Source organism: Seriola dumerili, unplaced genomic scaffold (genome assembly GCF_002260705.1).
Source record: "Seriola dumerili isolate Sdu_G_001 unplaced genomic scaffold, Sdu_1.0 BDQW01000155.1, whole genome shotgun sequence".
Lineage (NCBI taxonomy): Eukaryota > Metazoa > Chordata > Actinopteri > Carangiformes > Carangidae > Seriola > Seriola dumerili.
In genome coordinates this window covers 1,386,147-1,410,352 of record NW_019174410.1, presented here as the reverse complement: position 1 = coordinate 1,410,352, position 24,206 = coordinate 1,386,147, and the positions used below count along the sequence as shown (strand labels likewise).

General features: G+C 43.5%; 1 protein-coding gene across 1 annotated transcript in view; it reads right to left on the bottom strand.

Moving 5' to 3' along the window:
- scfd2 (sec1 family domain containing 2) overlaps positions 1–24,206 on the bottom strand; it is a 94,433-nt gene that overhangs the window by 3,755 nt on the left and 66,472 nt on the right. The window contains exons 6-8 of the mRNA XM_022751452.1: positions 11,833–11,978; positions 4,466–4,600; positions 459–578 (exon numbers count right to left, since the gene is read on the bottom strand). Of these exons, the coding sequence (XP_022607173.1) occupies positions 459–578; positions 4,466–4,600; positions 11,833–11,978 (401 nt within the window). The remainder of the gene's footprint in view (positions 1–458; positions 579–4,465; positions 4,601–11,832; positions 11,979–24,206) is intronic.

The window sequence follows — 24,206 nt, the reverse complement described above, 5'->3', positions numbered from 1 at the left end:
TTTATTCATTTTTCTCCTACATGTTGGGATTTATTGTTTGATTATACATAAGAAGCACTGAGTCACCGACTGTGGTTATCTATGCAAGTAGATGCTTCATAATAAAAATAGTATATATAATACAACAACAACAACAAAAAAAGTGTTAGTTAGTGGGTTTTAGCTGCTTTTTGGGGCTATAGAGTCAGTAAATTGCTCATAGCTTCTTCCACACAGGCCTTTTACTCACACGGTTATTTTTATTTTCATGTCTTTGTATTTACAGAGTGAGATTCGGAGGCATCGGCAGCTGAACCAGAGCCGAGCTGAGTCCGGGTTTCTATTCTTCATTAGAATAATAAAGCACAGGTGCAGAGCGCTGTGACTGAAAAGATTGACTTGTGCTCACAAATAAGCGATTAGCATTCTCAAACGTAACGAGCACGATTACGCGGAAACAGACGTGGCCTGCGACTCACCTGCATCCCTGGTTTGTGTGTGGTGACGACCTCTTTGACGAGACGCAGCTCTGAGGGTGTGACGCCTCCAACCAGAAACAGGAGCAGCACAAGGTTGTCGCTGGGATGTGGACGGCTCACCTGGAGTTAAGACGGGACATTGTGATTGGTCAGTGCATTTTTTATTTATTTTTTTCACGCCATCTGAGGTGTTGATACAGTTTCCTACTGTAGAGCAGTCCGTAGTAAACAGCCCACTTGGCCCAGGGAACACTTAATCCTTCTCTCTCCATATCATTAACTGTGTCTCTGTCCATGCCTGGTTGCCGAGTTACAGCTCAGCTGGACACATGTGGTGATGTGGAGATACTGATGAGAGCGGACTCTAGCGAGACATAGGTCGCTGCAGCTCAGAAGATGATGTCTTCTCACCCTGGTGCTATGAAGGCTGACACGTGGACACACACACACACACACACACACACATACACACACACACCCTCATACACCACATGCAGACACAAACAAATCACCTGGGCTAAGGAAGTTCACACACGCTCAGACGTTTACTAGCGCGGATGAATTTGAACAGCAGGAGGAAAAGGCTGGCGTTTCTGTGGGGAGAATAATGGCTTTGTGCTATTGGCTGACGAGCTGCAGGCAGGGACTCATCCGCAGCCTGTGAACACTAACTGAGCAATCAGAGCTGCAGGGGGCGGACCTGAGGCAGGAGTGGCTGTACACGTGAAACCAGCAGGCTGCGGGGGGGGGGGGGGAATGTCAGGTGTGAGGCAACATGTGTTTGTTGATAATAAAAAAAAATGTGTGAACAAACGCTTTCTAGTGCATCTGCTCATGTTAAATTTTGTATGTCAGGACATATTGGGAGGTACTCGACATCGCAGACACACCGTGCGCTCCGTGTGTGTGTGTGTGTGTGTGTGTGTGTAGGGGGGGGTAGTTTCTGAACCATGTGGACTGCCATGCGTTAGACGGGGAGCGAGGGGCTGATGGGAGTGTGAGGAGAGGAGGTGTGAACTGAACTGTAAGTAAGGAGGAGGTTTCTGAGAAGCGGCGCTCACTAAAACTTCTCTGTGTTTTAGAACAGACACACACTAGACATCAGATCATGGTCCACACACTGACCCAAATTTTTTGGCGCTGATGACTGTGCTGCCTTTTTTATTTTATTTCATAAAAATTTAAAAAGTAAAGTAACTTCACTACAAGTGCTCAAAGAAAGTGCAATTAAAGGCCTAAAACTGAAAACCAAAGTATTGCAGTTGTAGCTAATTCAGGCTGATAAAATCATCTGTAAGTTGGCCTGATGAAAAAGTGCAGTTGCCCAGAAGCTGGTTTCAACCTGGCCAGTACTTCACTGCTTTGAATGTTATAATATTTTGTGTAATATTTGAGGCGACATATTTATTATAAGAACTGGATCTCGAACTCAAACTCAGAACAATTCATAAAACGACATGAAAAGTCCGTCCATTTGAAAATATTAAAAGCAGAAAAGATCATTGGAAAGGATTTCAGGTAAAAAAAAAAACAAATCCTGTAAAGGTTTGGATGGTGGGTCCAGGTGGGCGGGGCTTGGTGACTGCTTTGTTGTGACATCACAAAGTTCCAGAAGTCCTGACGGCTGGTTTTAAGGCTCAGTTTCTGAATACAGGCTGTGTGCATTTCTCTGTGGACTGAGGCTTTGATACTTTCACAGTATTAATATAGAAGCTAGACCTGATCTATAATCACACGACACATGGACACAGACCTTTACACTGGAGGAGCTTTAAACGTATATTTGCTGGCGTTAGTCGGACAGAGAAACTGCAGCTGAATAAAGAGGAGCCAGATCTCCTGCACGACTGAGACTCTGTCTAAACAAAGGCTAAAAATGGCCGACCAGACACCCACACAGTTTGGTTACAGACAGTTAAAGGCGACAGTTTAAGGAACAGTGCACGAGCTGTCAGTGGGTCATAATCCAGACTGGGGTCCAGTGTGTGTAATGATATAAACTCTGGAGAATGCATAGGCCCTGTGGTTAAAAATAGACCTTTTACTGGGGTGTTTTATTGCATAAAGGGGTGTTCACTGTGCTGCAGTCCAGGTTTATAGGTTGAGTCTGTCTGAGTCGGTGGTTTGTGGGCCAAGTTTCTTAATTTGTTTAAACCCAGGCCCCGGTTACACAACCAGTCTAATTCCCCCCCCCCCAGGGTAATCATCATCTTAAGCAGGCCCAGATGTAGGACGATGATCAGACCATGTATAGTGATCTGCTCTGCGGTGGATATACATCACCCACAAGCCCCAGAACTACATGTCTGGTTGAGAACAGCATATTCTGATCTTTTCGTTTCCCCCCTTCACTTTAGAAGAAAGAATGAACGAACAACTGACGGAACAAATCAACTGATCATTCAATCAAACAGGTAATTAACAAACTAATGTTCTGCAAATCCAACTGCTTCGTTTTAAAAGGTGAAATTTGGGTTTAAAGTGGATTAATAAAGACTTAAGGTGGTTTTTCTTGTAATTACCAATATGGACTTCTGTCTGGCCACCAACCGTATCAGCTTTTGTTCCAAGACCAAGAACTGGGCCGGTGCCATCTGAGGATTACGTATGAAGCTGTGACCTGGTGTAATGTTTACATGCAATGTTATTACTGACAACCACATAAGGTTGAGTAATGGTTCAGGTGATCAGTGTTAAAATGTGTTTGTCTGATTGCTGCTTCATCTTTAATCTTTTTTTTTTTTCTTTTGTTTTTCAATAGTTGGTTACCAAAGTCCTGGAGGCGTGGCCTATTGATAAACACTTCCTTATCTTTGCAATGCAACATCCAACTGCAACCAAATTTGGGAGACGTGTGAAGACATGGACTCAGAGTAAGTTTCATGGCCTTTCAACCCAGAGTGAAACTGTGTGATACTGTACTAACACCATAAATCTTTGGACACTAAAGGCAGACGTGGTGCAGAAGTGTCTTCAGGGCATCTGCTTAACATATCTGAACACGTTACCAACAGTGCCGCCATCTCCTCTTTAATAAAGCCCTTTGAATTTTCGCTGGAAACTCAAACACCACGAGGCACGGAGGGGAAATTCTTCTTTCTCTGGGTTTTTTTCGGTCAAGCACCAGCTACCATTTCAAAATGGCGCGCAGTGTTTACCTTCTCTAGTTAAACCTTGTGTCGGGCTGTTCTCTTCTCTGTTTAACTGCGCGGGGGGGGGGGGGGTGGTTGCAGAGGGGTGAACTCAGGGGTTTCAGTTTGCCAGCTGCCGTGACTCTTGGCCGGATGCCCGACTGAACACAGTCTGCGGTGGTCAAAGGTGGAACAACAGTGAGGGCTCACATCTTCACTGCTCTATAGGCTCCCGCTGGTTGGTGGCGTGCAGGGCAAAGTGGGGTGAGATATTTTTGGACTCGCCACTGTACCTGGGACAGACTTTTAATTATCGGCAGCTCCTGCCCCTCACACACACACACACATACGAACACTGTCCGGATATCATCAAACGCACCACGAGTCTGAGCCACGGCGACGACATTAGTAGTGCACAGTACATTAGTGAGTCCGTGTTTGTTAGTTAACAGGCTAACTACGGCAGGCTAACTGTTAGCTTCATCCAAATGTCCCTTAAAATGTCGCACTGATCATTTTTAAAACAATAAACCGTAAACTGGCGAAGCTGCGTGAGTCGCAAAGCGGTCGGTTACAGTGAAGTCCAACTACACTGTAAAACTATGTTTGAATTTACATTTGAGTGTATTTGATATTGAAAACTACACTACTATATACACTACTTGCTAGTAGTAGAATTCTGGAATAGGATACGAGTCACTGCTGTTGACAGTGTACCGGAGGAAACAACCAATATGAGCGGACGAAGAGTGAAGTTCAACCAGTGGAAGAAGACACTTGACTGTCCACAGTGGGCAGATGGCAACAGAAGGGTTAAGAGGATGTTACATAAAAATGTGTGTGTGTGTGTGTGTGTGTGTGTGTGTAAGGTCTGACCTTCATGAACATACTAAAGCCGGTCTTCAGCAGGTCTGTGAGACCCCCGGACATGTGCTCGATGTCGGGACATTCGACTCTCTCGGGGTGGAAGACTTCCTCCAGGATCTGTCGCAGGAAAGGACGATAGGTCGCCTGCAGAACACAGACACAGACACAGACACGCAACTTTAACACCGAAAAAATACCTGCACTGACAACACTGTTGTATTTTTAGCCACGCAGATGCATTAAGTGTGAAATCCTGCAGTCAGAAAAGGAAAATCTGTGTATGAATAATGAAGAGCTGTTTTCCACAGAGTGCCCTCCTTTTAGCCTCTGCATATTTGTGTGAATGGCAGTGGGTGTGAGACACAGCGGAGTTATAAACAGCTCTGCTCGACCAAACAGGCCACTGACTTCTGAGTCACTTCAGGAAGAGGAGCTTGAACACTGCTGCATGTGGCCGATCAACATCAGGTTTAAACGAGGATATATCAAATCCAGAATCAACAACCTGCAGCCTTGGAAAGTCCTGTCAGTATTTCTGAACACATCCATTCATAATCCAAAGTACGTAATATAAACGACACTATCAACTTGTCTTTTTTCACTGTTTCTTTTGATGAGATGATAAAACAGTTTTGACGTTTGAGAGAAACACTTTTAGAGTGTGTACAATACGTGCTGATGAAAACCACATTTCCCTAAAACGCACAGACATATTGACACCATCATACGACTTTAAATTGCTTCTCGAGAAACAGTGAGCGGCACCTGGCTCTCTTCTCCAGACTCAAGAGCTGCTCAGCGTTCACCATCACAACAATCTGTTATCCGGCTTTTTGTTTCTCCTCAGTTTGACAAGAGAAAAGCAGGTGTTTCACTGAAATGTTGACGTCCTTGAAGGAGTTATTCTAAAAAGTTGATTCATAACTCCATAACAGTAACAGGGAGTAAGCTTTTTCTGCCCAGCTACTAGGACAGAATGTACTATTTATATCCCTCAAAGCCAGAGGATCATGAATTGAAGACAGATTTTTGTGCCTCTGAAAATAATAAAAGACAGAAGAGATTTGGCAGAGCTTTCTTTGACTATTTGGAATAGCAGAGGTCTTAAAATAGGAAGGCTGAATACCTTCCAGTACTGGAGCACTGGATTCCTGCTTCATCCTCCTTCCAGGATGTTGTCAAAGAAACATCTGAGCAGCAAACTGTTGATTCAAGCATTAAATATACACCTGCACACACACTACGCCGTCCAAGTGCTAATGCATCCAGGTGTTTCTGCCCACAGGCAACCTCTCACCTCAATATGTTTCAGCGTGAATGTCAACAGAGGACTCACAGCCTCCGACTCCTCTCGTCCCCGAGGAGCGGTCACATCGGGGGAAATCCTCCTGCCCAGGTTATATAAATCACTAATTATATAAACTAACATTTACAGCCATCAACATCTGACTTTGCTGCCTGGGGCCTGCACAAACTAAGCCGGGAGTAAACACATAATGATTCACCTCCAGCTAAATAACACACTCACGCATGCACACAAACAACCAGCAGCATCACCGGGCATAAATAACAAAAATCCAACCCACAGTCATGCACACGCCATTTTTACATCTGGCTTCCAAAGAGCTAAAAGCATTAAATCACCACCACAAACACCCACATGGTAAAAACAATATTATACTTAGTCATACGATAATGCCAGTGCTTACATATTCCTCTCTATACACACACACACACACACACACACACACACACACACACACACACACAGACACACACACACACACGTATCAGTTTCCTGCATGGCTTTTCTTGGCGTAGAGGTGGATGAACAAATTAATGATCCACAACAACTACGGTGACAACATCGACTAGAATTACCGCCTCGTGGTCGTTCGCCGCCGCCATCCAGTTAAGTTGCAGTTTACATCCATGTCTGTCCAGACTCATATAATATATGTAGTGAAGAAGGAATTTAATAAAAGCTATTAAGTGTTTTTTTTTTTTAGCAGAGTTTCAAGGTGGGCAGACAAGAGCAGTGTCGCTAATTCAGTGTCCGGTAAAAGTCCAGTACGTCTTTTGTGTCTTTATTGAGATGCAGCCATTAAACATTCACAGTGCAGGTGGAAAAAGTAAGTGAACGTCCTTTTGTACCAATAACCATGAACCAGCTCTTCCAGTAGCTGCTGATCAGAGCTGGACAATGTTCAGGAGGAAGTTTGGACGATTGTGCTTCAGCTCAGGCAGATTCTCAGGATGTTCCCTGAGGTCCCGGCTCATGTGGACAGGTGGACGGACACCACGACATTATCCTGCAGGATTCCTTGATGAACATGGGAATTCAATTTCCCCTCGATGACGTGGAGCTGTCCAGGTCCGGAGGCAGCAAAGCCCCAAATCATGATGCTCCCTCCACCCTGCTTCACCTTTAGGATGTTTTTTTTTTCCCACAGTCGTGTTGTGGAGAGTCAAGCTGCTCTTTGATAAAGTTCAGGTGCAGTGAGGTTTCTTTTTTGGAGAGCAGCAGCTTCCTCTGTGCTCCATGACACCATGATGTGTATGTATGGAAGACTCATGAACAGAGATGTTAACCAGCTCCGATGATTCCTCGAGGCCTTTAGCTGTGACTCTGAGCGTCTTTGTGACATTACTGAGCTTCATACATTAAGCTTCACTTCTACAGAGAGCAGCCACAGATCTAAATCATCTTCAGTCACAGACAGTTTGTCTGACTGGGGACTGATGAAGATCTAAACTCTTTGAGATGACTCTGTAACCCTTGTAGCTTTATGCTCATTACCAACTTATAAGTTAAAGTGTCTCTAACCCACACCTCCAGTCTGGCTTCATTGACTGGACTCCTGACTCCAGTTAGCTTGTGTTGTTGTCATTAGCCGAGGGATTCACACAGTTTCCAACCTACACTGTGAACGTTTGAATGACTTTTTTAATATTTGACAAGAACAACACAATGATGTGTGTGTTGTTAGTTAATATAGATTGTGTTTGGTCATTATTGCAACTTATATATGTCAGGACCACTGTTTCCACTGCATCTAAACAAGCAGGTGCAGCTGCAACAAAAGACACAGTCAAAGTTTTGTAGAAAGTAGTTGCAGTGAAATCTGTTGACAGCATATTACTAACTGTGGTAACTGTGACTTTGTTTATGTTGAATTTCTTCATGAAATATAATAATGAATGCTGAAAGCTCTAGAAATGAAAGTCTATTCACCACTGAATAAAAACCTCAGAGATCTCAAAACAAAACACGACAACAGTGCTGGATTTTTGAGGCTGATGCTGATACTGTTATTTATAATCATTATTTTTAAGAATAAACAACAACCAGATCCCTTAGATTTGTTTTTTTTTTTTTTTATAATTGTGACCAAGATATAAAGACGAGGATTTTAGAGTTGAAAAATCTACTTCGTGCTCTCTGGTGGACCAACTATGTAATGAAGACACTGTTTCTGTTACTTACTGGCCGACATACACACCAGTACCCGTACAATATCCGCCTAGCCTATTTTTCAGACTAGCTACAGTCTGCATATTAAGTATTAAGCTTAGCTTAGCATGAGGAAACAGAGAATAGAATATTATATATTATATATAGTATAATATATAAAATGTTTTTTTTTGTAATGTGGTTGAGCTGATGCTTTAGTTTTGCTTCACATTATTTTAACTATGGTAGTAATGGCTGATGTCCTTTAGAGGCCATGTTAATGTGTTATATAATGAAATGATGTCATTATGTAAGATGAATAATCACAGTCTCTACTTCACCTCAGAACCGTCTGTTCAGTCTTCTATGCAGTGTCACCTTGGTGAGTGAAAAATGTGTAGATACAGGTGTGTGTGCTCGCCACAATCTGTCACTGTGAACTAGGACGAATAATTCGGTTACTATGGCTTTTGATTGGTTGTGTAACTCTGACCTTGTCTCGTTGTTAATCTTTACAAGGCGAAAGAATGGAGTGAAGGCTCACAGCTGTAAAACTGCCATGAAACTTCAGATAAGTGAGAAATGAAGCCCCTCCCCCTCCGCAGAGGAAGCTGACTCCAGCTGTTACAGGCTCCGTGACTCAGATTTCATTGATGCATTTCTTTTCCTGGAAATTTGGCAGCATCCAGTTGCACACAGCACGACATGTGAAAAGTAAATGTGCAATTTTCATGCAGCTCTACAACGAGTATACATGTGACAGTAATGTGTGCTTCTCCTCATTTATATGTTTTATATGATGTTTAATGAATTTACAGTGCACAGTGTTCAGTGGTAGCCATGCTAGGATGAAAATATATGATCACACTGACCCGCCAGAGTGCTGACTCACAGTCTTATTTCAGGCTTTGTGAGAACAAAATCAGCGACTTACAAGAGTTAGAGTAAAAAAAGACCCAAGTCAGAACCTCTCATTTCTGTCTGAACCCTGCACTTCAGGGAAAAGCTTCAGTTAGAGGAAGTCCGACAGGTATTGGCTTCATTGGCTGGTGGGTGGGGGAGGCGTGCTGAGAGAGGCTGATGGATTTCTGATGTTTCTCAGGAAGAGCCAGTAGCCAACAGATATCATGCTGCTCTCCCTTTAAGTTTAATCATTGTCATAATTCAGCAGACGGGGACAGACTGTTCTGTCCAAACACAAGCACAACAATGCTCACATGCACGCGCACGCACCCACACAGTCACAAACACATCGCCATTTTTGACAAAGATGATATTACATTTTCAGCTATCTTTGTGCTGTACTGAGCAGAACTTAGGTTTAATGAAAAATAACTTTAAAACTTATTTGACGATAAGAAAATACCACTCTGTTTGCTTCTGAGGCTGAACTGAAAAAGTAACTTTAATTTATTCTATAGTTTGACACTTATTCCCTTTCCTGCCAAGAGTTGATTGATACCACCCGCATGTCTACATGAAGCTACAGCCAGCAGGTGGTTAGCTTAGCTTAGCAGCTTAGCAAAAAAACCAAAGTGTAAATGTGCCATTTTTTTGGGGGGGATTATGTTTTACACAATATTTTTGTTGTATACTGGTTTCCTAGCAACGAGCAGAGACTCCAGGAAGTCACTGATTCAAATCTTTGAGCTAAGATAGCTGGCTGCTAGCTGTAGCTTCATCTTCAGCACACAGTATGGCGCTTCCTGTGACGCGCACAATGATTTTCCATGAGATTTTTTGTTACTCCTAGCTATTTACGGCTCTGCTAGCTTAGCCTATCTTATCGCATTAGCTTCTTGTTCCCTACAGCTAACGTTACCTCGTCTACAATACTACGATGGCTTGTGTTAGCTGTTCTGCTCTTGTGGACAGGTGTCTCTGCTGGAGAGACACTGTCAGTTAGAACAGCTTCTTTCTCCTTACGTTAGCTTAGATTTGACGGGCACTCAGATAGCATTAGTCTCAGGCCCGACAGCGAACCTGTTAGTGCTAGCATTAGCACAGCCTTGTTCGGAGATGGTGCAGAGGTTATCCTTGTTGGTCAGCACTCTTCCAACTTTCAGCAAGAAGAAGAATAAAATGACAAACCTTTCCTTTAAAGTTTACTGCATACAAGCAGCAACTTCTGGTGCTGAATGAAGCAAACACAGAAGAACCAAAAACTGCAATTCCTCTAATTCCTTTTTTGGTCTCTACAGCTAATTTCCTTCTTCATGACACCTGTTTATATAACTCACCTGTTTACATTTTATTAAGGCTTATTAAAGTTATGGAGAATTGAGGGCGTGGCCTCTTTGAGTGACAGGTCAGTGAGCGTATACTTGCCACAAACAAGACAAAAAGTCTCAGCCCCACACACGCTCCTCTTCTTTGACCATTTTTTGATTAGCTGGGAGTTAGCGGCAGAGTCAGAGACTGCCAAGATGGTGACGGTGGAGCAGCTCACACTGAGCTTCAAAACCGCTCTTCAGAAAACTATGAGTGACATCATGGAGGATGGACATCCATCTTTATTTACAGTCTATGACTGTGTACTGCTGAATATGCATGTTAATAAAACAGGATGGAAATGGATGAAAAGCACCTAGAACTTAATTAATGTGAACATTTTCTTATTTGATTATCCTGCTGAACTCCAGAGCTCCAACTCCTCCAATGAGAATAAGGCGTTGCACCTCATGGCTTTACTTATGTAAGAATGGGAAAAAGTAAAAAAGAAAAACTGAGAAGTACGGAGAAGTCCCGGCTGTTGTAAAGCTTTTCTTCAAGCTCACCTCTAACTCCAAGAGTTTTTATTTACGTCTGTGTATTTGACAAAGAAAACCATTATGACCTCAAAAAAAACAACAAAAAAACAAAAAAAACAACAACAAAAACAAGTGACTTCCATTGAAAGCTCTCATGTTCCTTGGCCACAATTCTCTGATAAAAGCCACCCAATCAAAAGGAACCACAGCGACGGTGAAGCTGCCACTGTTGACTGTCTTTGAGAAAAGGTAAAAGGCTTTTCATGAGGACAAAGCTGTCAGATGCGCATAGAGAGGTGAGTTACATAAGCAGAAGGCGCAGTTTATGAAGAGGCCTTCACAGTGAACTCCTCTGTGCCGTATGTCTGTGTGACGCAAACCGGAGGGTGACGAGAGCAACAAAGGCCAGAAGTCCTCTGCTACATCTGTGTCTGTGTTACTGTCACAGCCAGCGTTCAAACAGGTGAATAAAGACCAGGGAAAACAGACGTGAGCGATGCATATTTTTCTACTTTTGCTGGGTAAAACTGATTAAACTGTCGTTTAAACTGTGATGGTGACGCGCAGCTCACGACTGACGGGATCAAGGAACAGACGTATTGGACTTAACACTTGGACTCTAACAGGGAACCATCCTGCACAGCGTGTGTTTGTGATAGGACAGGGCGATTAATCTAATTTTATTTTCGATCACAATTTTGGCTTCCAACGATCATGAGAACAAGATAATCGTAGATAACCATCCCCCCATCCACTTCCTGGTTACGTTTCGTCGTACGTTAGCAACGTACATAGGAGAGCGAGGTTTGAGATTGTTGGTGCAGCGCACTACAACATATCTAATCTCATTTATTTTGGTCTAACATCTATTTCTCTAATAATATTTGTTCAGTAGTTTTCAGTAGGTTGTGGAAGTACACTAATGTTACAACAGTTGATCTTATTTATTTTTATTAATTTTTATATAATATATATATATAATTGTATATATTTAGATGTATATTTATTATTTTAAATCTATTTTCTTTATTTGTTTTTTCGTTGAATTGTATTTAAAGTTCAAGAAAGTCTTTTTTAAATGTGTGGTATTTCCAAAGTCAATGAGTAATCGTGTTCAATAATCGGGATCTCAATATTGATCAAAATAAATTTATAATGGAGCAGCGTCTGACCTGGTGAACTCCATCGCTGGCAGTGTAGACGGAGCGCAGCTGCTTGAGGTGATCTCTGGTGTGGCTCAACCCTCGCAGAGTCTCAAACATGTCCTCCACTGAAGAATGGGCTCGCTCTGTGGTCAGCTCCTCAGGGTTTGCACAACCTAGCAAAACACACACACACACACACACACACACACACACACACACACACACACACACACACACACACACACAGTCTTATTAAATGAAAAAACAGCTATAAAACTATAAATGAAGGTTATGAGTGAGACCTGACAGAGGAAAAATATACATGCAATTATAAGCATTTGTGTCAAAGCATCACTGTGATGTAAATACTTTCCAACGTGGCCTGAGACCAAGGCTAATTATGCAAGAAAACATTTGTCTCTGCAAAAATTCGGCCATACGATGCAGCACGTTGCTTTGTGCAGGTAATTTTCTCAGCTGGGTGTGCACTGAAACCAATTACCAAGGTAAACGCATGGGAGCGAGAGGACAAGAGCGCCTTTATTTGAGCCGAAGCACTGCTGTCTAATCAAAAGCTAATGTTCCCTCGTTTCTAAAAGACGCGAGCAGGGAAGCAAAGACACGCTGTGAAACGAAGCTGAAATGACAGAGCAGAAGATAAAAGGAGGTAGAGGCTCGGGGTGGAGAGGGAGAGGAGCGCAAGAGCAGGAGAATGTGAGAGAGAGGTAAACAGAGAGAGAGAGAGCAAGAGGACGGAGCGAGCACGAGTCTGTGGGCAAAGTAGGTCGTCTGGCACCTGCACCTCTCGGGAATGTGATGTGTGTTATAGAAGACGTAAAAGCTGAGAACTGTATCAGCGCAGCAGGGTCCGTGAGGCTGTCACCCAACAACCACAACACCGATGACTCCGTCGTTAATGCTGCAAAACACAGCAAATCTACACAACACTGTTGCATGTGTGTATTTTAAAAGGAACTGGAACTCTAAACCTCTGAGCTCGACGATGTTTCCATTAATATCTTTGTGATAATGCAGCGTAGAAATGTGGTTTTAATGTTGTTAAAATCTGTCGACTCGCCACTTTCCGACTTCCGGAGCCAGAAGGCCTCGAGGCACGCCTCTGAAATTTGGTGAAAGCAGAGTGAAAGACATTTTAGGCATTTATTATACATTCATCTACTATTGAACTCATATATTTCACTATTATTTTTTTATGAACCTCAGACTCTGATATCCATTTCAACTCATCCACATCAGTAAAGGTTCGTTTTCACTAGAGATCTGGAGAATTTCAAAAACCGGGCTTCAAAAAAGGAGCTTCATTATTACAGAAAGAGCTGTGATATAAACACTTGGGCATTATTTTTTATGCAACCTATTAAAAGGTGAATTTAATAATGTAGAAAATACCCTCAGACCTCAGAGGGTTAAGCTGCTACTTCCTCTCAGTCAGGAGCTGTGAACTGGCTGCTGGGATAAGAAGATTAAGCTGCAGGAGCAACTTCCTGTCTTCTCCTCCTCAGGGCTGTGTTGGCCCACTCCAATCTGCACTGCCCACAGGTTTATGTGCTCAATTGTCTGCAAGACACCGTGTACGATATAGTAATACACATGAGTAATGTGTTGGTTGTTTTATACTAGAATCATTATCTGGGAGGAACTTTCACCTGCAGTTCCAGTAACGCACATCCTCACATAATCATATAAACATCAGACAACGTTTAAACAAGACACAAGCCCCTTTTTCCACAAAGCTCTCGCTATATTGCCTTTGTGTTTTTACTTACGAAGCAATACTGGGTGAACGTGCAGCTTAGCTCAGTGCTATCAGCTCTGTTTGCTCTTTAATGGACCACGAATTTCTTCAGTTTTCTTATTAAGCACCGTGGACGTGGGATCATCTAAAAATCAGATTCATTTATATCCAAAATGTGAAGAGCATCATAAAGAATGTGGTGAATGAGACATGCACTTGTTTTTCTTGAGCGGCCATTGAGTCCAAATTGCTTCCATGTCGTATACGTGGTATTTTATGTTCTATGCTGTATTTTAATATGAGTTTGCATGGCTGCCATCTCGGCCAGGTCTCTCTCGTTTTTATCTCAAGGGAGTGGACGATAACAACAGACCATAAATGAAGCATAGTGGTGCTACAGAGATGCACCAGATCTCCACATTGTAAGGGAACATACGTGTTTGGTACAGACACCCACAAAAATCACATCATCGTCACTTTTTATATCTTTTTATGTGAAAATGAAATTTTCAAAAACGATCATTCCGGCTCAAATCGTGACTCACAATATGTTTAGTTTTTTTTTTGCATGTGGTTCAACCCTCCACTGAACCAAACAAAGCCAGCATCATTCTGCCTCACTGTGATTTTAGATAGCAAGCGTCGGTATCTGTCCCGTCATGCCAGCTGTAGATCCAGCTGTAGATCCAGCTGTGTGACGACCTCCGCTGCTGGTTTTTTTTTTTATTTCTTATGATTAGCGGTTTATTGTTTTCACGACGAACAAAACTTCACCAAAGACAAAACACAGAATAAAACAGAACAAGAGGGAAACTATAATGAAGACAATGACGACCACACACAAAACATAAACAAAAGATAAGGATGACTTGATACTGAGATCAGACAAACAAACAAAAAAAAGGCCAGCATGACTGTGATGCAGAATGTTCAACAGTTTACAGCATCGCCTGTCGTCTGGTGTTCCAACTGTTACTTTACGTAACAGTTGACTGTTAATTACATGAGCTGGAGACGCCATTAAACGCCCGATATGTAATCAAGTAGCCTGTATGATAAACGTTCTGCAGATGAGGCCTGTGCAGAGGAGGCTTTCCATTCTTTGACCACAAGTTTCTGTCCGAACACGAGGGCAGTCTGGATCCAGGCAGCACGTGGTCGACCCCCCCCCCCCCCCCCCCCCCTGCTGGTTTAAAGTTGGAACAACGGTGGCGCTTCGTAGCTTGTAAACAGAAGAGTGACGCTCTGAACGGGCTGTGTACAAGGAGCTTAAAGAGTCTACAGTCACGTCAGCGGCTCCATCAGGCTGAATTTAAGCACTGTGATGATTTAAGCTAAATGCTAACATTAGCATTATGTCAGTAGGCTGGAGCCAGACCATGGAGCGCTTTAGAAGAAGCTTAAAACCGATTCTGAAATACACTGGAAACCAACTCAAAGAGGCTAAACTTGGGGAGGGGGGGTCATGTGATCTCTTGTTTGTTCTAGTCGAGTCTTGCTGCAGCGTTTTGTATCACCTGAAGGCGTGAGCAGACTCTGGCGCTCAGGACGGTGAAGAGAGAGTTAAAATGATGAATTCTGAAGATGAAGCATGAATAACTTTCTGATGAAAAATATCTGCTTTTAGAAACAAAAACGTGAAAATCGAAAAATAGAATAGAATCAAAAACAGATCCATAGATACGACCCTGCACGGCTGGTGTTGGAGGTACAGACGCATCTGCTACTGCTGAAGCCACTTTCTTTGAGCATCTGAAGCAGTTTTATGAACAAACAAGTGAAGGATTATATTTATATACGGATTTTAAATGTAACTCATGTCTGTCTACAATAATTCATTTAGTTTGGGAGAGGCAGTGAGTGAGAATGGGGCTGGTGATGGATGGTAGAAGGAGGTTTTATTGAAAAAGAATAGGATCCTATTTATCAAAAAAAAAGAAGAAGAACTATGAATGTGAAGAAGTTCATTTTTATAAAGCAAAAAGTAAAGAAAAATTCTGTGTGACAGTCTTCATACACTAAACACTGCAGGAGATATAATAGAAGAAACTGGGACGCCTCCATCACTCAGTAACACAGAGAACACGTCAGCCATTTTCTCAGTAAAAGAGTAGCTAGAACTGTCGGGCTCTCCAACTTTGATTCGACTAATTAGGCTAGCCTCAAAAGATTAAGCATGACTTCTGCCGCCATGGGGTAATCATCAAACACTCAATTACAGCTCTCACTTCAAACATTACATAACAACAGAGTGTATGAGCTCACATGCCACACAGACCCACTCTGAAGCGAAGACAGAGACAAACATATGTATGTGAGTAATGTGTGAGGTTTTAAAGATAAGATCTGACTTTCACAGGACATGAATCCCCCTCCATGCACAACGAAGCACTGACTCTGCCTGTAACACACTGTAAACTGATGAGTGTGAGGGCAGCCATGTCTCTCCTAGCTCTTCCCCCTCACGGCTGTAATGACAGGATACGACTTTCAGGAGGCTGAAAACTGACCTGCAAAACACTTTGCTTCATTTTATTTGGCACGTTATATAGGTTGAGGCAATACGTCAACCTCAGCACAGTTAGATAACGCACTCTGAGCAGCTTGACTTTGTCAGGACTTAATCTCTGTTATTTGTTCTCCGTTAGTTCCTTTTCCTTCCCCTATAGACGATACCATATCTAGCACAGCAGCTCTTTGTTTTGAGTCACTGACTGGAGGAATGTAAAGTGTCTGCTCTCCTGCTCTGTGCTGGGCTGAGAGGTAAACTCCCAGGAAAAACAGCAGGGCCTATTTGACGGAGGTGAGCGTGAAGACTCGGTCAGATGTGGGTCTTATCTTTCCAGACACCTGCAGAGGAGAAAGGCATCCTACAAAACAAACTACAACCGATGTTTGTCTCCGGGCGTTTGCGACGTCTGAGAAGTCTGCGGTGCAAGAACACGGTAAAATACAACATGTGTGCAGTGAATTCAATCACATGTTGTAGCCTCCTGCTGAGCATGTGAGCAGGTGAGTCTGCTCGCCGTGTTTGTGGCTGGATGCGTCGTGAGGGCCGGGCGGGAGGAGATGTGTTCGAGTGCTTGCGTGTCTGCCGTGAGAAAGCTGGTTGACTTGTTGCCAAAGCATACAGTGAACGCCCCGGGAACAGGTCTGTTGCTGCGGCAGGCTGTTGGATGCAGCCCCTGCCCACCCCCATACCCATCCTCCACCCCCTCCCTCCCTCCCCTTCGAAGCAATCTGTGGTTTAGATTTTGATCTCGGCGCTGCAGATCCTGAGCACGAGCAGGACCAGGTGCTGATCCGGGAACATCCAGCTTGGCTGCGAGGCTGAACACCTGCGTCTGGATTCACCTCACGCAACGCTGCCACGCCGCCCGCCACCCGCCATATCCACTCACCACACCACATTTACTACACCACACACTGTCTGATGTCTGTCACGCAAACAAGACGGCAGGATTCCGGTTTGTTCAAATTGAATGTATAATTAATGCTTATGCAACGCCCACCCAACTGTCTCCTTGTATAATTTCTCATCCATAAAATCATTCAACCTTTTGTAAAACTGATGGGAAATGCTGAGTAATTACATGTCATTTCAACAGCTCTGCTCACTGACTGCAAATTACAAAGTAATATCTGAGACTGACTCAGCACTGTGCTGCTAGGAGACAGGTTAGGGAGGGGGAGACAGAGAGAGGAGAGGGAATGAAGTTTGGACAGGAAATGGTTGATTGTTGGTTTTCTTAATTAAATCTTACAAAGCCGGAGGTGAGCAACAGTTACTAAGAGGCGTGTGAGCGTAACCTGTGACGCTGAAAGGTGGAACCATCCAACCAGAGGAGCTCGGAGGAATGTATCACTAATGAACGGAGCTGGGTTCAGATAAATAAGATAAAATAAAGAACTGCAGAGAGAGAAAGAAGTGATGCATGACAAACATGTGACAAGGGCCAGCGGCATTTATAACCTACACGAGCATCTTTGAGGTTGTATTACTGTCAAGTCGACAAGATCGGCGTCAGTGATTTCACATTTGTGATCCAGCCTTCAAACAGTCTGCAGCAAAGTAAGGAAGTGTAGCTGCTCGGATTATTATTCTGAGGAAACAAATTGACTTCTCGACTTGAAATTGTTCCAGATCAGCGATGTTGTCGAGTGAAGATGAGGTCGATCTAAACACTCTGCCTCTCACTGCCCTCAGCCCCCACTTCCTCCTCTTGAAGACGTAAGACATTAAAATGAATCAGAAACAAACTTTCATTCTGTGAAAAGGATGAATAGTTTCTTAAAACAGGCAGGAACCGTAGCTTTTAGCAAATGTTACTCAAACAGGACTAAATAGATCACTTGGTGGGGACTATTTTCAACGGCGGCGAGTATGTTAAGTCGATGTGTACGATGGACGATGTGTACGTGAAAATGACTCATAAATAAACTACAGTGCCCATGTTCGCGGTAGGGATGGACGATGTGACGAGCTTTTACTTTGACATGTGATGTACTTCTCAGACGAATCGTAAAGATCGCATCATTAAAAGCTGCTTTATTTAGATATTTAATTCTAATAAGTTCAGTCTCCGCTCACCAGCACATTGTCAACGCTAAGTGCGTTTGGTTGTGACTCAATTCGTAAACAGGAGACAGCATTGTGGGCGAGCGGACAAACATCCAAAGCGGCGGAAAGGTACAACTCACAACTTCCAGTCAGGACTTTCAGAATAAAATCAGAGTGGAAATAGGAAGCAGAGATTTGTGAGTTGGTGCTTCAGCACTGAGTTGAAATGACAGGCTTTGTGTCCAGGCAACCTCATGCACAACAAACATGTGATCACGTGCTGAAGCTGAGGGGAAACTCGGGATTCAGACTGTGGATTGTGATTCTACCTGAAAAGATTGTCACATGATCTTTCGGACAGATCGCCCACAATTAGTTGACAGTACTGAAGAAACACGACACCCAGTGCAACAGTGAAGCTCACCGACGTGTTTTTAACAGTTTCTGCAGACAAACATGGAGCTCTCTGTGACTACACAGACCATCCTTGCTCACTGCTTGTTTTGGTATTCTAGTGACATTAGGAGAATACAGATCGTTGCCAGCCTCATCCTGTAATGCTATAATTGGATCCTTATTAGGCTTGAGGTCATACTGCTGCTGCTGCCACTGTATGAAAAACAAAGCCAAAAAAAATGTCTGAGGAAACAGAGAATGAAACTTAAAGTGTGTAAACAAATAAGTTTAAAAGATAATCAAAGAAATGTGGAAGTAGGAAAAGTCATTACCACCGCCACACCGCTCTGCTTACAGGAAACACGGCCTCTGCTAAAGAACACAGGGAACATTAAATTAGAGAAACAAAATCTGTTTCCTCAACAACCCTCAAAACACTGCAACAACTCGCCATCTATGCCTGACCCCACAATCAAAACTAATCGCTCCGTACTTATCAGTGGAATGTAGACATCGAGACTACTTATAAATATCCCGGCTTATTTTGAAACCTGATCAAGAATTCTATTCTGGTCTGAGAAAAGAATGAGAGTACGTGATTTTTTTTTTTTAGAGGGAAGGAGAGGGAGGGACGGACGGACAGAGAGAGAGAGAGAGAGAGAGAGAGAGAGAGAGAGAGAGAGAGAGAGAGAGAGAGAGATTCTTACAGAGTTTATATCTGTAATCCTGTGAGGAATGCCGGGGAGGAAAATCTCTTCGCTACTGTACCTCAGGATGAAAGAAGAGAGACGGAAGTGGTGGGTTTCCACAGCTAAATGCTTCTTCTTTTTTTTTTTTTTACCCCTTACATGATGCTTAGCTGTCACCATGGCAACCATATGATCACTAGGTCAGGAGGAAGTCACTTCCGCAACACGGCACAGAGAAGCTGCGGTGCGTTCAGCCTTCAGCTCTTACACTTCGCCCGAGGAGCCAAACCAAACCAGGCGACGGGAAAAAATGAAAAACAAACGTGTGTGTGCTGCAATGTTAAACCTTAACCTCACACGGATCTGCAGATTAAAATGAACCAGAGCAAAAGGCTCCACAAACCATTCATCACGTCATTGCATAAAAAACTATTTTTGTTAACAAAGTAATACGTTTGCTATTTATCTAAATTTCTTTCAGAATTTCACAAATATAGAAAAATATCACGGCAGGTTTGTTGCTGTTCATCAGCACGTGCGATGAGAGGTGTGGTGAAGAAGAGGAGAGGAGCTGTGGACTAGAGAGAATAATTGCACGTACATGAATATGCATACAGACAAATTTAAACAATGACTGTGCATTCATTTATTATATTAAGGTGACTCAGCAGAGGGGATGATCTCATTTTCACTACAGGAGGATGACGCAATCCTTTCAGTCTCACATCCAGGCATCCAGCATCCTCGGCTAAAATCGGCCCAGTGACTTATCACGGTTAAAAGATCAACAGTGTTTATTTCTAGTGCACACTGAAACACAGTTTGTTTACACGTTATCCTATTACTGCCCCGACAGGTCATTTATAAGAACCTAGAGACGACGCCACAACAACCTCAGACAACAAGGAACCACAACGTCCGTTTCAACAGGTCAGAGTGGGCTGCTCTGCCGTCGCCATCTTGGCAGTGCCCGACTCCGCCCACTTCCAAGCTAATCCAAAAAAAGAGGCGGGGCATGTGTGCGGCCAAGACGTGTGGCGATCATATGCTCTCGTTAGCATCGTTAGCGCATCTCGGAGTCTTGCTCAAAGGTTAACCCAAGGCTAATTCTTTTGCTGGCTAATTAACCAGTTAACAAGCTAAGCTAACAAGCGAGGTATAGTGCCAACCGTGACGCTTCCTCCTGTCACTCAACGTGGCCACGCCCTCAATTCTCCGACAACTTTAGTCCTTAATAAAATGTAAACAGGTGAGTTAATAAACAGTTGTCATAAAGTTTTTGTACCAGGCTGTAAACATGTTTATTTCTGCTGTAAAGTTGGACATTTTAACATGGGAGTCTATGGGGACTGACTCACTGTTGGAGCCAGACTCTAGTGGTTGTTAGAGGAACTGCAGCTTCTGGTTCTTCAGAGTTGGCTTCAGAAGCCCTAGAGGTTACCGCTTGATGATGCCTCATGTCTTATGTTAAAGGTTACACATAGAGGGACCACAGCTGACCTTCAAGATCCTTGAACCCCCCCCCCCCTTCATGAGAGGAAATAATTAGTCAGTAGTCTGTATTCATATTACACAGAATGTTGCAGAAACACAAACCTCACTGTTTTTGTGCTCCTGCGAATCTGATTAAATCGTCTCCTCGTGCGCAGAATACGATCTGAGACTAGAGTCAATTTTTCCATCCAAATTTAGTGTCAATTTTAATAGAATTTCCATAAAATCTGCAAAATACAATTCTACTTAATTCAAATTAATTTCCATCCACAACTAATATGCAAATATTAGAACTTGGGCACGTCAAAAAACAAACAGTCGGTGGAGCTAACTCTCCAGTCGGTACCTTTAAACCACTGCAGAGGGTGACACAATGAAACGATGTAATGAAAAGAGCATCGGTCAAACCTCAAATGATGGACAACCAGGTGGAAAACATGGAAACGGATGGACATATGGCATTTCTATGGCATATAGTAGACACTGGAAAAACTAAGCGCAACGGTAAGACCGCAAACGCTCAACATCAGGCACACGGCAGCCAGCGGTCGGCTCGCCGCGTCAGCGCACTACAAGTTGTCTGAATTCCGACGGTAAAGCTTTAATCCTCTGCAGAGAGGCCGGGATGAGAGAAAACACAAGACCTGCTAATCTGGGCTGCTTCATAGACTCTTTAGGAAGTGCAGAACAATGCCCCTCATACTGCGTTACACACACACACACACACACACACACACACACACACACACACACACACACACACACACACACACACACACATACACACACACACACAGAGCTCAGGCTATCAAACAGTCACTTTAAACTCAAAGCTCCCTGAGTTATGAGACCTTGATGTGGAACCAAGTGTGGACATGTGTTTCTTCAGAGAATGAAGACAAGAGAAAATGTTACCACACACACACACACACACACACACACACACACACACACACACTCTCTAACCACAGAAAGCATCACTCCTGTGCTGGATGTGATTAATCACTGGCGGAGGAAGGTGCGGTCTCGGCTCTGCCTCTCAGAGAGAAAACTTATCTGGGTTGAAAGTAGGCCACAGGCAGCGTGACCGTGGAGAACAGAGGGATCTGCATGTAAAACACTGTCTCCTGAGGGCTTTCATGTCAGCTGGGCGGTTGTGTTAGTGGACGGGCATGTGGGCCGCACAGTGGCTTGGCAACAAGGGCCTCAGATGTTGTGCTGTCTGCCAACAGGAGATCAAACACCAGGCATGTAGGAGTCGCCCACCGAGGGGGGGGGGGGGGGACACCTTGTCACCGCCGCCAAAGGGAGTTTCTGCCTGTGTGTGTGTGTGTGTGTGTGTGTGTGTAAAAAAGAGATGAAGGTCGGGACGGTGGCTGAAATCACAGGGTAATGATCTGCTCAGTTAGAGAGTGGCAGCCGCTAATTTCCCCCATCTGACTTCAAGTCTTTTAAAGTGGATTAGATGGTGCGCACACACACACACACACACTGATACAAAGCTACACACAAATCAAAGTCTCAGCACATTGTCTGCAGATGCAGTGATTTTCACAAAGTACTGATGATAAAGAAAAGATGTCTGCTGTAATGTTAACCTACTTTAACTTAGCGAGGCCGTTTCTCTGCACTTCCTTCCACATCAAGACTTTTCATATCAAAGTTAGTTTTCACTGAGGAGTCACACTTTCTCCCCGGTTCATTCCAAACACCTCGACCGTCCCGCACGGCGGCCGATCCGTGAGAACCTTCATCACTGGGAAAGAAACCTGCACGTCCCGATGCTAACCCGGGGTTCACTCTTTGATATTGTTCCTCATGATTTGTGTTTCACCCCGCTGTCGTCTGCCATTAGCCGGACTATCAGACTCACTGCATTTCACTTTGATCCTTTGTAATTACAGTGCTGTGTGTTTGTGAGTGTGTATCAGTGTGTGTGTGTGTGTGTGTGTGTGTCATAATCACGGTGGTTACAGCTTTTCAAACATGTTTTTTTTTTGTTAGGTAGATCAGTGAAATCGGTCGAGGAACAGAGAACGCCACCGACTCCAGACAAAGACAAAATTACGACTCTGCACGCAAATGCAACATGAGTCGCCCCCCCCCCTTCATATGGGGGAAAACAGGAAGGGAGTGTGTGAGTGTGTGTGTGAGTGTGTGTGTGAGAGACAGTGTGTATTATAGTGGGATGTTAAACAAACCCCTTTTCCACATCACTTCTACTGTGGCTGTCTGGCTGACTGGATGTACAACGTGTTGGCTCATAAATTTCCCAGTTACATAACGACATCCCAGTGGAACACAAGGTGCTTTTTTTTCATATCTCCTGCTTCTTATCCTTCAGCAGATCAGATCAGATCACACACACACACACACACACACACACACACACACACACACACACACACATCATGCATACAAATGTTGCACTCACTCTCAATGTGCGGTTGCGTATATTAAAAAACAAAACGGGATGATCTGGATGTTGTCACCATGGAGATGCCAGATACAGACTGTGAGTGGATGCCGGATTCTCCCCAGAGCTCCATTCATTTCTGGGAAATATAAAAACCTAATTACAAACTCTTGTAAGTTACATGAGTCTTGTTATCAGCAGAGAGAACATCCAGCATCTGTTCTTTTTCTTTTTTGTTGTCAAAGCTACATTATTGTTTTTAGCCAATGCGATCCAGACTTTGTAAGAAACATCTGTAACTGTGCAACAAACATCTGATGATGCCCAACAAAATATAAAGAACACTAAAGAATGAAAATCAAGTTTTTCACCTCGTTAATGTTCATATGATGTTTTTATATAACACAGACACATGATGATGAAATAATCATCAACACCATGACTGAGTGTTTCCACCTTGAGCTGCAGTGAACCAATCACAGTCTCATAAACACAGATTCAGGGTTTCATACGTCACAAACCTCAGGAACCAATCCTGTCATCTTAAGTACACCTGAAACCTTGTGAGTGCAGAGAGAGAGAGTTAGCATTAGCACAGCCGCTAACACTGTGTCAGCCACTGCCAGTTACAAGCTAACAAACAACATAAACAAATAAAAGATGCTAACTATGCTAACCCCTCTGATCCGTCTGGTTCTGGTCTCAGACTCCTCCTCTGAGTCTGGGTCTGACTGAGGCTCAAACATGTGACTGAGTCTCTCTGATGTTTCCTCCTCTAACCATCTTGATGCTCTCTGCTCTTTCACCTGTCCACCTGGAGCCAGCAGGTGGTGGGCGGGGCAGAAGGCCTGATCCAGAATAACAGGAAGTAAGGCCCAGTTTTGCAGCAGTTTAAAGTCTGGAGCAACTTTAAACATGTAGAGACAGATTTCTTTGTCCACTCGGGGGCAGTGGAAACAAGCTCCAAACACAAGTGTGACGAATTATCACCTTATAAAGTTGTCATGAACACTTCCCAATTTACACATTTATCCACACAAGACACACCTGGTCTATTTTCACTGTCCTTTTTGCTCTGTTTTTGGTCTT